This window comes from Bipolaris zeicola (genome assembly GCF_000523435.1).
Source record: "Bipolaris zeicola 26-R-13 unplaced genomic scaffold scaffold_89, whole genome shotgun sequence".
Lineage (NCBI taxonomy): Eukaryota > Fungi > Ascomycota > Dothideomycetes > Pleosporales > Pleosporaceae > Bipolaris > Bipolaris zeicola.
The window spans coordinates 43,127-55,231 of record NW_006912138.1 but is presented as its reverse complement, the minus strand read 5'-3'; the positions used below and the strand labels follow the sequence as shown (position 1 = coordinate 55,231).

Sequence of the window (12,105 nt, the reverse complement as noted above, 5' to 3'; positions counted from 1 at the left end):
GTTCTTGATGTCCCTAATTCTCTCTTGTATAATTGTGAGAAATTGACTCCGCGCCCACACCTTTACATGCCGACGCATGAAGATGGCTCGCAGTGCTGCCTTTTCTACCTCTGTATAGCGTGCGGACTTCTGTTCCGTGCAGCCGTGCCAAGCTAGGTTTATCGATAGTAACATCGCATGAGCCCTCTCAGAGCACCGAAGTATTGCTGAAGCCCGCAAACATTAGTAATGTGCTGGTGTTATACATTTATTCCGAGAATCATGGTACATACGACCATTAGAAACTGAGAATTAGTTCTCTTGTCCGATTAACTAGGTATCGAGGTACTGTTTACGGGTTGTTTGCTGCAGTGGGCGGTAATCGGACGCTTCCAACCGCTGCAGCTGTGCCACGCCTCCGCCTGAATCTCGTTTGCAGCTTTTAACAGCCTTTGAAGCAACAAAGCATCTTCAGTCATGGGCACGCTCATGTGCTCGCTTAGGCACCGACCGTATCTAAGTATAGTGCTACAAGTTGTGCTGATTATATCACAGTACTGCTAGCCTGCTCTAGAGGCTAACATAACTCCCTTCAAGCTACAACTGAGCCCCTTATACATAGTAAGCTTGGCAAGAATTGGACACGGGCAGATCACAGTCTATTTTATGTCATACACTAACGTGTACATGGCACGTGGAAGGCAGCGCTTGAACAGCTTGCTGCAAATGATATGCAGCCGAACGTTAGTACAGGGGCGAAAGCCAAGACATCTCGGGTCGTCGAGGGGACGTGCACCAAGTCTTATCTAAGACAAGCTCAGAGGTCAGACACGCACACGGGGTGTCATCTCGACCGCGTATAGCGTCGTATGTGGACGACCGATCAAGCACTGACACGCACGCTAGCATTTTTCCGGTTTTCCGGTTTATCCCATGAGGTAAAAATCAGCTTCGATGCAAACCTCAACAGCAACATCTCAGATGATCTCTATCTCTCGACGCGTCATTCCCAACTGGAGAAACCAGTCACTATCGGTGTCTCGTTGACCCATTTCGCAAACTTGGCAGATTTTGACGGCATCCATCAAGGGGACATCCAGCCCCTGGGCCATCCTCCAAAACCTTATTCGCAACCTCAATCTTAATAATACGACGTTTGTCCGCGCTTCTGCTAGCGCACAACCCAAGATAGATGCTAGCTCACCCAAAAAGGGGTCCAACTCGTATCGAGTCAGGCACAATACCCTTTCCCACCCGTTTCTGCCGTGTCGAGCAGACTCGACACTCAGTTCGGCTTAAAGGCAAAATGGACACTCCTACTTATTAAACTCTGTTTCCCCAAAGCCAAGAGGTCTTTCTCTCTTCTCACAGGTATTCCAACCTCGTAACCTAACCAGTACACTCGCTTTTTCACGACCGATTAATACCACACTCTTTTAATTCTTAATAATGTCTTCCATCATCCGCAACATTCTCGCGCTCAGCGCTGTCGCCGCCGTCGCTGTCGCTCAAGACCCGGCCCCCAAGCTCGACGCTCCCTGCGCCGATGCCGTCATCTTCATGGCCCGCGGTAACAATGCGCCGTACCACGATTGGCGTACATTCCCCTTCGCCGACGCTACATGCGCCAAACTAAGGGCTGAGGGCAAGACCTGCGACTACATTGAGGTTGTGTTCCCCAAGGGCGGCGACTACTGCCCACAGATTGAGCAGGGAGTCCGCAACGGTATCGCCCAGATCACTGCCTTCAACAAGAAGTGCCCTTGCACGCACCTCATCCTCAATGGCTACTCCCAGGGTGCCTGGATCATGGGAGACGTTCTTGCTGGACCTGGTGGATGCTCCCAATTCACCACTGGTCTAGACCCTACCTCGGCTCCTGGTAATGCTAGTAAGTATTCTCGACAGGACACACTCGAACCTTGAACTGTGCTAATCTGGTAACTTAGTTGCTGCTGCTCTCCTCTGGGGCGATGTCATGCATGTGGCTAACCAGCCATACAACGTTCTTGACGGCTCTGGTCTACAAAAGGACGGTCGCCACGGCTCCTCTCTTGCACGCCTGAACAAATACGCATCCGTCCTGCGCTCTTACTGCTCTAAGGGAGACCCCATCTGCGCAAACGGCGACGACGTCTCGAAGCACTTGAGCTACTTTGAGAAGTACACCGACGACGCCTCGACCTGGGCCGTTGGAAAGGTCAATGCCGCCGCCCCTCTATGTGCCGCTCCCACACCTACGCCCAGCGCTTCTTCTACTCCCGAAGCCTCGTCTGTTGGCGTTGCCGCTATTTCAACTTCAAGCGCTGCTGCTTCCTCTGGCTCTGCTGCTGCTTCTGGCTCTGCTGCTTCTGGTTCTGCTGCTCCCTCTGGCTCTGCTGCTTCCTCTGGCTATGCTGCTGCCTCTGGCTATGCCGCTTCCTATGGTGCTGCTGCTTCCTCCACTTCCCCCGCTCTTCCCCCTTACCCTACATCTCCAGTTTACGTTGCTCCCTTCACTGCTCCCCAGAAATACGACGATATGTGCCTTACCCGCATCAAGATCAAATACGTCTACGCTTAAGAGTAAGAAGGACGGAAGATGTAGCGAAGTAGACGTAGTGACAGCAGTAGATACGTGTAGATTGATAGAAGAGACTATAAAAAGGAGTGACCGTCGTGATCGACGTCTGTCTGAACTTCTGGTTTTCGTGCGTGATGCGTGTTTTTCGTCTGCTCTATAAGTGCGCTGTGAATTCTTGTAGAGCCCTGTGGTCCAATCTATCCATATCCTCAAACACTCAATATAATTATATAGTACACCCATGCTGATTTTTATGGCACATACGACCATAGGATTTCTTGGCAGCACGGAAACCCGTCCGATCTTCCCTAGTTAAACAGTTTACCGGCGGATTAGTAGTCAGGTGGGTGACCACTGGCGAATCCCCGCTGTCGTATGTTTTTGTTTTGCACTTTTCATTTTTTTTCACCCACTCTGCTGGTCACGTGGCACGGTCTTGGCATATCAGTTATCTCCACTTTCACAACGAATATCACAATGCTCATTATTTGCTTTTCTTTTACAAAAAGAAAACACACTCGTGGTTAGTTCGGGTGACAGCGTAGAGGCGATCTCGTCATACTTTCGTTCTCTGCATCTACAATTGAGCTTGATCCTGCTCTTATAAATTGTGATCTTCTAATCATATCATAAATATGCTTCAACTTTCTCGAGACTACATCCAAAATTTTCAAGTTCAAGACCTTGATGCAATTCTTGCCTGATCATTCCCTTGAGCATAAAGTGAAATCAGTGTGAAAGAGCGAGGTTGGTTCTTCTCTGTCACATGACGGCGATAAGGGGCGCTAAATTGCTGCACAGGCCACGCAGAATGCCCGCCTACGTCAGCCAGCAGGCGCGCCGACACACTCCGCTCCAAATATACAATATCCATAGCGTGGTTGACTATGAGGCTATACTAGTTCCAATTGATCTGGATTTCTTATTCATCACTCCATTAACTCATCGGCCTGCTGTCTGACTGAAGTAGATCTGCAGCCGTAAGCCGATAGTAACGTTGCACCACAGCCGCTATGCTACCAGAAAAGAAAATCGACTCGCTTGGCGCGCGTTTGGAGCAGTTCAAGGAACGTGATCAAGAAAGACGGATTGATTTAGACGTAGGAGAATATCGACATGCACTTTTCCCGTACTCCACTAACCCCCCCACTTAGAACCTTCTCGCCGAGTATCGTCAATTGCTCAACGAGTACAAAGTACTTAAGAAAGCCTACGAGGACATGATAACCAACACTATATCAAAGCCATTTACAGTGGGAACGCCTACTGTAAATGCAGCAAAAAAGCCGCTTGATTCCTATGTGCTTGTACTAGTCGATGGAAACGATTACATTGTGAGTTTTCAGCTTTGCATGGAAAGACTTGTCTGACTCTGCGTAGTTCAATGAAGAGCTCATCCACGATAAGGAAGAAGGCGGCATGCGCGCTGCTCGCAAGCTCAATGATGCTATAGAAAAGTACATACAAAGCATATCACAGACTATGCCCAGACGCGTAATTGTACGCATTTACGCCGATCTCACCAATTTGTCCAAGCAGCTCGCGAGGCTAAAGTTGACTGGCATGGAGAAGCGCTCTCTAGCGTCTTTCACTTCCGGTTTCACACGTGCCCTTAGTCTCTTTGACTTTGTTGATACCTTGGATGGAGAGGGTACCAGGATCAAAATCAGAGGTATAGTTGCTGACTTCCTATGACAACTATAAGATAACGACTAATATCCTGCAGACCAATTCAAGTTTGCGTCCGAAGATGCGGCCTGTAGTCACATTCTGCTCGCGGCCTGTAACGACCCGGCTTATCAGTCTCTACTCGTATCCTACAATGGTGCACGTGACAAGGTCACACTCGTACAAGGCGGCAAATGGCATCCGGAATTTCATCAATTCAACTTGGAGGTGACCCAGTTTCCCACAGTCTTTAGCTGGTCTGGAGTATTCTCTGCCCCACCAGTCAATAAACCGGCGACGCCCACTCCGTCCAAACAAAAAGCGCCATTGCAACAACCCATACCGAAACCTGGACTAGCGGCTCTACATAAAGAATCATGGAGAAGAAACGACTCTGTGAGCGTAGCAGAGTCTGCATCCAGTCGCTTATCACCTGCACTGACAAATGGACCACAACCTTCCCATGGGAGTTCATGGAGACGTAACGGTCCGGTGAGCGCAACGGAGTCTGCGTTTGGTGACTCATCACCTGAAGAATCAAATGACTTTGTGGAGCCCGAGCCTGAGCCTGCCCGATGGGACAGTCCACCTCCACGCGACCAAGCACCACAAAGCATGCCAAATGGACCGACCAAGAAGAAAAATGTGTGCAGACACTTCCAAAAGGGATTTTGTCGCGCTGGTGGGAGATGCAACTTCCCACACGGCCCCGGCAGTTTGACTGGTAGTGTCAATGGTGGCGATAGCGGCCAGGACTCCAAGCCAATTCTAAGCCCAACACTACACGCTCTCTCAAAATCATCCTGGGCACAGCCTCCCGCAGAACCACCTCAAGCTTCCCAGGTTTCCCCAACTCCCCTAGGTGATCGAAGTGGAATCTCGTCCGTCCTTCCCGAAGAGTCCGTACCAGGCTTCATTCCCGTGAACAGAAACCTTCAGCGCCTCGACCCGTACTACCCGCTGCCCTCCGCACAGGACTGGAAGGTGTACAACACGCGTTTTCATAAGTCTAAGCCATGCAATGCGTTCCATCTCGAGGGCAATTGCACAGCTTATGACTGCAAGTTTGACCACAGCGAGCTCGACGCACAAATTAGGCGCGTACTCGAGTACGTTGTGAAGCGCACTCCGTGTCCCAGGAAAAGTGAATGTAGAAGGAAGCATTGCATCTTTGGGCACTTGTGCCAAAAGGAGGATTGCAAGGGCCCCAGGCCGACGGGGCAGACAAAATGTTGGTTCAAGCCTGATCAGCATTATTCGCTTGAGGATTGTCAACTGATGAGTTTGGTGCCTGCAGAGGAGGAGGAGGAAGAGGAGGAGCGTAGTGTGATGGGCGGGGGATATGATGGAGGTAAGGGGAATGTTGGCGACTATATCGGGATGGAGCAGGTTGATTTGATGTGGTAGGTTGAGGAAGAGTAGATGGGTGTGATGATTGTACTTTTGTTGCTTTTTTTAAAAAAAAGGAGATTTAATGGATCTATCGACGGTAGTATACAAGATCCAATAGTCTGCATGAAGCATCAAATGTCATACATTATCACAGAATCAGTGGCTTGAATTGAAAATGGTGATACCATGTACAACTCTGATTTGAAAACAGCAAAATATGATTCCAATGATGTTCACTTCTCTCCCGTCGGCGCTTCAACAGGTCTCTGCGTCCCGTCCATCTCGACAACGCCCACGCCACCCCCCATGCAAATCTCCCTCTCACACGCCACCACCCCACGCTGCTGATCCCAAGCCTTATTCGCATCTTCATACACAACAGCATGATACTCAACCATTGACTGTTGCTGCTGCTGTTGCCGATAGGACTGCGCATTCTGCCCTGTCAAATCCCTGCGCCGCCTCCACGCCAGAAAAACCACAAAAGCGAGGAAACAAACGAAGATGCAAGCGCCAACTGTACCGCCTATGACCGCTCCTAGACTATTTTTCTTCCCTTCAGAAGAATTTGTCGAGGCTCTGTCCTCCGTCGCAGCAGTGGGAATGCCGGAAACAACTTCCCTCGTAGTCACAGTCGCGGTGACAGTCTTCCTTTCCCCGGTTTTTGTATTGCTCAATGATAGCATGCTCATGCCAGGGGAACGGTACGCAGTGCTTGTAAATGCTGTTTCGGCGCAACCATGCTGTGTCATTACCATGTTGTCGTAGATGAAATGCCATTGGTAGCATTCTTGCGCTGTGCTGGCTGTGCATTTTACGATTGCTTCTTCGGATGAGCAGGCGGTGTCTGTGCATGAGGCGGTCATGGCAGTGGATGCGATGCAGGAGGTGGCGAGTGTGCAGGGGGTGTTTGATGCTGGATTGCAGCAGCCGTGTATGCCGAAGAAGGTGTTTGTCGCGCATGTTTGGGTTGGGTTCGCGCATGTTATCGGGCTGTCTTTTTTCAAAGTGAGTAAGTTGATAGCTTCGAGTGGGCGAGGAAAACTGACCTGGTGATCCGGAGACGAAGCCGCATGTGTAGTCGCTTCCACTGGTCTGGCGCTTCAATAGAGGCAAGGGCAGCTGTGCTGCTGCTGTTGGTGCGGGACCCCATATATCCGCTGAAGGGACGAAACGTGTAGGCTCTGGTATCGATTTTAACAGCGCTGCTGCGTTTGCGATTGCTGGCACCAGAAAGATGAGGGTGAAAAGAGCAGTCGTCATTGTGTTTCCATGTGGTCGGGAGGTTCTTCTCTCAAAGCTATGTCGAAATGACGAGGGAAATGCAATAAGATAGAGGGTACATAAGTAAGCAGTATGGCGGAGAGCGTGCGGCGGCTGAGCGCAGTGAGAGCGAGGAAGAATACCCCAGCAACACATGCTGTAGCTAGGGTAGCTCCAGAGCTTCCCCTACCTATAGCAATTAGGCCATGTCCCTGGCGATCCAATCGAAAGCGGTATCGTGGTGCGGTCATGAGCAAATGTCACCGTAGCATGGGGGTAAGCGTCAGTATGAGCATGCAAGGCATTCCTCGCCCTCTTGCCAATCACACCTTGGCTATCTTGTCTTGGACTAGACAGTAGAGTAGCTGACCATTGATAGAACGATGACATTGTATATTTGTGCCGGATCAGGACAAGCGTAGGATCGCGCACTGGTAGAGGTGGTGGTGGTGTAGAGTGGGTGGGCCTGAGCGTGCATGTGGCGCAGATCAACAGGACGTAAATATAGCTAAAGTGGGCATGTTGAGCGAACGGGACACAGCATATTCATGCAAAATGACGAAGACGAGTACTGCTGCAATAATTCCTGGATGGCTGGAGGTGATTTGTAGCACGCCTTATTGGACATCGACATGCAAGTGCGAGGCTGACACAGATAAAGAGATGCTCTGCATGTGGGAGAATGTGTGGGAAAGAGTTGCATTGCCTCAACCAACACACGACGATTCGCAAAACGGGCGCTGTTGGAGGGTCTTGAGTGATGAGTCGTAGTAAAATGTGGTAAGCGCTGGCCCGATACAGAACAAACAAAGCCACAAATGGTCGTGCGCAAAGGGCGGACCTTGGAGTTTGGTCGCACTGGCCTAGTTTTCGTGTTGTGCCACATGAGGCTGATTGCGTGAATGGCTTGGCCTAGCCTGGCCTCTTCCTTGCTTCACAATTCTGCACGTACTCAGCACGTGATTATGGCTCAGGGTTCCAAGTAGAGATTGGTCTCAAGACAACATGTGCAAACGTCCGACTCTTCCTTAGCACGACCTATCTACAGCCTTTGTCTCCATAACTCCAAGTGATGATCCAAAAGCGATAAAACTCCTCCATGATGCTGTTTCGTGCGGCCGCCGTGGCGTGGGTATGAGTAGTGTACAAAGAGAACGAGATGCAGGCCGTCTAGTTGCGCTTGTGAGGGCCAACAATCTTGGGGTACATTCTCGAGAGGTGGTAGTTGATGTTGTTCTTCTTTTGGTTGGGGTCTCGCTGGAGTATTCGTTAGAAATCACATGCACATCAGCATATAGACGCAAGTGCACATACTGGAGCATCCATGCACTGGCGCAATTTCTGTTCAAGCTGTGCGCATGCTTGCATGCTGTAACCCGACGAAGCCCAGCATCCTAATGCAGACATGTCAGCCTGCGCCAATTGCAATAATAGATTTCCAACTGATATTATCCTCCAGCAAAAACATACCCAAAACTGAGGACATTGCGCCGAGGCATGGGTTCACCTCTGGCTTGTTTGGTCGTCGGACGCGGAGCTTGGGGAGCGGCGGGAGAGGGCGATGCGTAGCCGACTGAACAGCACTGCCTTGAGGCTTTGGTACCATGATTGTTGCAGAGTCGCCCGGGACGTGAATGTATTGCAATCAGATGTTGTTGTCGTCGTCGCTGTCGTCGTCGTCGTTGATCATCGGCGGGTCAAAAGTTTCCCGCAGCGGGCATGGCCTTTGCTTGGCGTGTGCGGAGCTGCCCCGTCGTCATCCCTGCTTTGCATGTTAGCGCCGTATCTTAGCCTTTGTTTACATACATACAGACAGCGCATACTTACACAGCACCCACACAACACCAACCCTATGCGACGATACTAACGGCCCTCACGAATACAGCCCCCATGTTTGCGCGTCCTTGAATCTTCTGTCCGTGTAGCATTCTTTTCCCCCTATCGACGTCATGACCCCCTCGCCGCGCAAACGCGCCACACCGACTGCCAAAACAACACTCTTCAACACCACCTGGAACGATGCCGATGCCGCCCTTTTCGATCCCAGCACCCTTCCTGTTGCAAAAATCCCCCGCGGCTGGGAGCGCAAGCAAGAGGTCAAGCGCATTGGCCAGGGAAAGGAGAAGAAGATCTGGCGGAGATTCAACCTAAGATCGCGTGCCGACAACACACCCCAGGACGATGCTGATGACGAGGAGCAAGATGCGCTCTCTAGACCCGTCAAAAGGCGTCAGCACATTAGCCCCAAGGCCATGGAGAAGTCCTCGACCAGGCCCAATGCAAAGAAACGCGCCTTCAAGGCCACGCGCTGGGACCGCAGGAAGAGCGTGCTGCCGAGTAGGCCTTTGACCAGCGCATGGCTATCTATAATCTACTAACGCACTTTCAGGAAAGCGAGCCACTCCTTTTGCTGACAACGAAGCAACCGGCGACGAGGGAGACGACCACAGCTACGACTTGACAGAAGGCGACAGTGCAAGCCTCAACGAGCCAGATGAGACCATGCAAAGCGAAGAAGACACAGTCGCAAACCCAGTAGACGCGCACAGGACGCCTGCTTTCGCATTCAACCTGGACGCAGCTGCCACAGAAGACCTTCCAGACCGCGAGAGCTTAGATAGGCACCAAGATATGGAGCAAGACACCGATCCTCGGTCTGCCGAGGATACAACACTTGCCAATCTGTTCCGTTCTCCTGCCAAGGTTTCTTACCCCGAGCTGCCACAGATTCAAGCCATTGAGGCGGAGTCAGAAGCAGCCATGGAAGACATTGTGGAGCAGCCCAAGGAGAAGACCAATGTCGACAAGATTGAGCTACGAGACCAAGATACAAACACTATAGACCAGACGCCTGAGCCTCTAAGTGAGATTCAGTACCCCGCCTTGCCAACCAATGAGATCAAGTCTTCGTCGCCTTCACCATCGCACGAAGAAGACGAGTCTAAGACAGAGGAAAGTCCCGAAGCGGCACTACCAATCGAGTCAGAAACAGAAGACGCAGAGGATGATGTAGAGGAGGAAGACACACCGAGCTCCTCAGAAGAACGCGATCCGGAAGAAGAATTCACTGAAGCATCGCTACAGCTAGATATCCTAAGGGAATATCGGAAAACAATACGGGAAACCTCTTCTACTGCCACACAAGGGGATGATCCCTTACACGAACAAGTACACGTTCATCAGATCGCCGAAGATGACTCCGAGGACAACTCCATGGACGATGAGGCCAGCCCTACTGATGAAGCCGCCACTGACAGCAATTCTGTAATATCCGAGGACCATGCCATGGACGAGGCACCTACAGAAGACATTACAGATGGCTTGGCACTCTCGTTGAGCACGTCGAAACCCGCCTCACCTACGCCTCGAAAACTTCATTCGCCTCCACCTCGCCTAGCCTCTAGTTTCGAAGATACCACTGTAACGGCCGCTTTCGACGATGACACGGCCATGCTCAAAGACTTTCTCAACCGTGCAGCCGCCAGCAAAGCTGAAAAGGCGGCCATCACCACACACCGAAGGGAGTCGTTGCAGAATCGTCGCGATTCGGATGTCGTTCGTCATGCTTTAGCCTCTCCCAGAAAGGCCCTTGAAGAAAAGGACCCCAACTCGCCAGCCAAACACAACATCGATTTGACGCTTGATTTTTCGCAAACGCCCACGCTGAGCGCACCTAACGAGGCTCTGCCATCACCTACACCAGCCGCAACAGTACCAGAAGACACAGACGAAACGAACGAAAAGACTACAAGACGCTCATCGAGAGCCAAGAAGTCGCGGCTACCTGCTCCGGCGTCAACCGGACCGGCACCAGCACCCAAGATTGCCATCCGCCGCAATGACGGAAACGAAGTGGTTGTTCTGAAGAAGGATGATGCAAAGGTCCTGGCAGACTTGACCCGCGCAAACACACGCAAGAATAAGCAAGGTGCATTCGGTGTTATTGTTCGTTTGATGAAGGCTCAAATGGATGCAATGACCCTACCACCAATTGATGAGACCCCTAAGGAAATTGTCGTCGGCAAGAACGTACGTTGGGATGAGCAGCTAGCATACTACCAAGAGAACCCGGATACTATCGCCAATGCCCTAGCTGAGGCAGAATCGCTGGCTACCCCAGACGAGTTGAGCTTCTCAGACACTGGGTCTGAGTCAAAGAAGAAAAAGAAGGAAAAGACGAGCAAGACTTCTACACCAAAGATCCGGAGAGTCAGGGGCCTCGGCACTGCCAACGGCACTCCAGCAAAGGGTTTGATCGCTCCATCATCTCTCCTTCCGGAAGCAGTACAAGAAGAAAAGGAGACAAGCCAGGACAAAGCAACACGGCAAAAACAACCGCAAATACCCAAGCCAAAAGTGGCTAAGGTAAAGAAGATGCCCGTCGCACCCACCTCTATCGATAGCAGCGTTTCAAGCGTTCCCGAAACCAAACTGCCATCTCTAGACGTAGCACCCGTCGGCGTATCATCCTCATCACTCCCTACGCAACGCAAAAGCCGCCTCGCTGCACCCAAAAAAGTCATCTTACCACAATTGACTGGCTCAGGTGAGAAAGAAAACTCTATCCGCGCTGCAGGCTTGACGGACGCCACGCCGAAGAAAGGAATCCCGGCACTGAAAGTCATGGTTGCTCATTCTAGTATTGCGACACCAACATCTACTGGTATGGAATCGGGCTTACCGCGTCGACGGGGGAGGAAATACTAGGGTTATCTGTTCTTGCTCTCACTTGATGGACTTCTTTTCTCTGTGAATATATATATTTCGTGGGTGTTTTTTGTTGGGGCTGTTTCAAGAAGAGCATCGTATTCGTTGCCATTTGTATATTGTTCTATACCATTTCCTGATCTTTTATGGGAGGCTCTTCGGAACGAAGAGGGAAAGTCATAGAGAGGAGTTAATGGGTTGGTCTTGTTTTGCCTGGGTGTGCATATCAATGAATCATGGTATATCCTTCTTTACTATTTACTTATCTTCAAATATATTTCACTCGTGCAATGAAAGTGTAGGCAAGGAGTTCAGAACATAAACCCCCTTTTCCTTTCTACTATCCACATTACTTCATCACGAAAACTAATTATATCCGCCAAGAAATCGTTCTCGAATCCCTTACTCTCCCAAAATCAACCAGAGTATCCAATTGCTAGAAAACAATTCATCATCAATATTGATTTTCTTACGATTTCTACGGCTAGAAAAACGGATTTTTTTCCAAGTTTTAGTACCAGAAAAGCTTTTTT

The 12,105-nt window shown here is 50.5% G+C and overlaps 5 protein-coding genes across 5 annotated transcripts; 3 read left to right on the top strand and 2 right to left on the bottom strand.

Moving 5' to 3' along the window:
• Nucleotides 1–1,428: 1,428 nt before the first annotated feature.
• Nucleotides 1,429–2,542, top strand: COCCADRAFT_98007 (carbohydrate esterase family 5 protein; the record flags this gene model as incomplete). Its single annotated transcript, XM_007714803.1, has 2 exons — nucleotides 1,429–1,870; nucleotides 1,929–2,542. The coding sequence occupies 2 exons, from the start codon at nucleotides 1,429–1,431 to the stop codon at nucleotides 2,540–2,542; spliced, it is 1,056 nt and encodes a 351-aa protein (XP_007712993.1).
• Nucleotides 2,543–3,555: 1,013 nt separating this feature from the next.
• On the top strand, nucleotides 3,556–5,617 carry COCCADRAFT_26832 (uncharacterized protein; the record flags this gene model as incomplete). The annotated part of the gene is made up of 4 exons (XM_007714782.1): nucleotides 3,556–3,642; nucleotides 3,697–3,876; nucleotides 3,923–4,214; nucleotides 4,269–5,617. 4 exons carry the CDS (start codon nucleotides 3,556–3,558, stop codon nucleotides 5,615–5,617), a joined length of 1,908 nt encoding a protein of 635 aa, XP_007712972.1.
• Nucleotides 5,618–5,835: 218 nt separating this feature from the next.
• On the bottom strand, nucleotides 5,836–6,865 carry COCCADRAFT_97977 (uncharacterized protein; the record flags this gene model as incomplete). The annotated part of the gene is made up of 2 exons (XM_007714802.1): nucleotides 5,836–6,599; nucleotides 6,652–6,865. 2 exons carry the CDS (start codon nucleotides 6,863–6,865, stop codon nucleotides 5,836–5,838), a joined length of 978 nt encoding a protein of 325 aa, XP_007712992.1.
• A 1,170-nt stretch (nucleotides 6,866–8,035) lies between these two features.
• Nucleotides 8,036–8,471, bottom strand: COCCADRAFT_97964 (uncharacterized protein; the record flags this gene model as incomplete). The annotated part of the gene is made up of 3 exons (XM_007714801.1): nucleotides 8,036–8,122; nucleotides 8,180–8,259; nucleotides 8,336–8,471. 3 exons carry the CDS (start codon nucleotides 8,469–8,471, stop codon nucleotides 8,036–8,038), a joined length of 303 nt encoding a protein of 100 aa, XP_007712991.1.
• Nucleotides 8,472–8,814: 343 nt separating this feature from the next.
• COCCADRAFT_97955 (uncharacterized protein) lies at nucleotides 8,815–11,572 on the top strand (the record flags this gene model as incomplete). Its single annotated transcript, XM_007714800.1, has 2 exons — nucleotides 8,815–9,202; nucleotides 9,255–11,572. 2 exons carry the CDS (start codon nucleotides 8,815–8,817, stop codon nucleotides 11,570–11,572), a joined length of 2,706 nt encoding a protein of 901 aa, XP_007712990.1.
• Nucleotides 11,573–12,105: the final 533 nt, after the last annotated feature.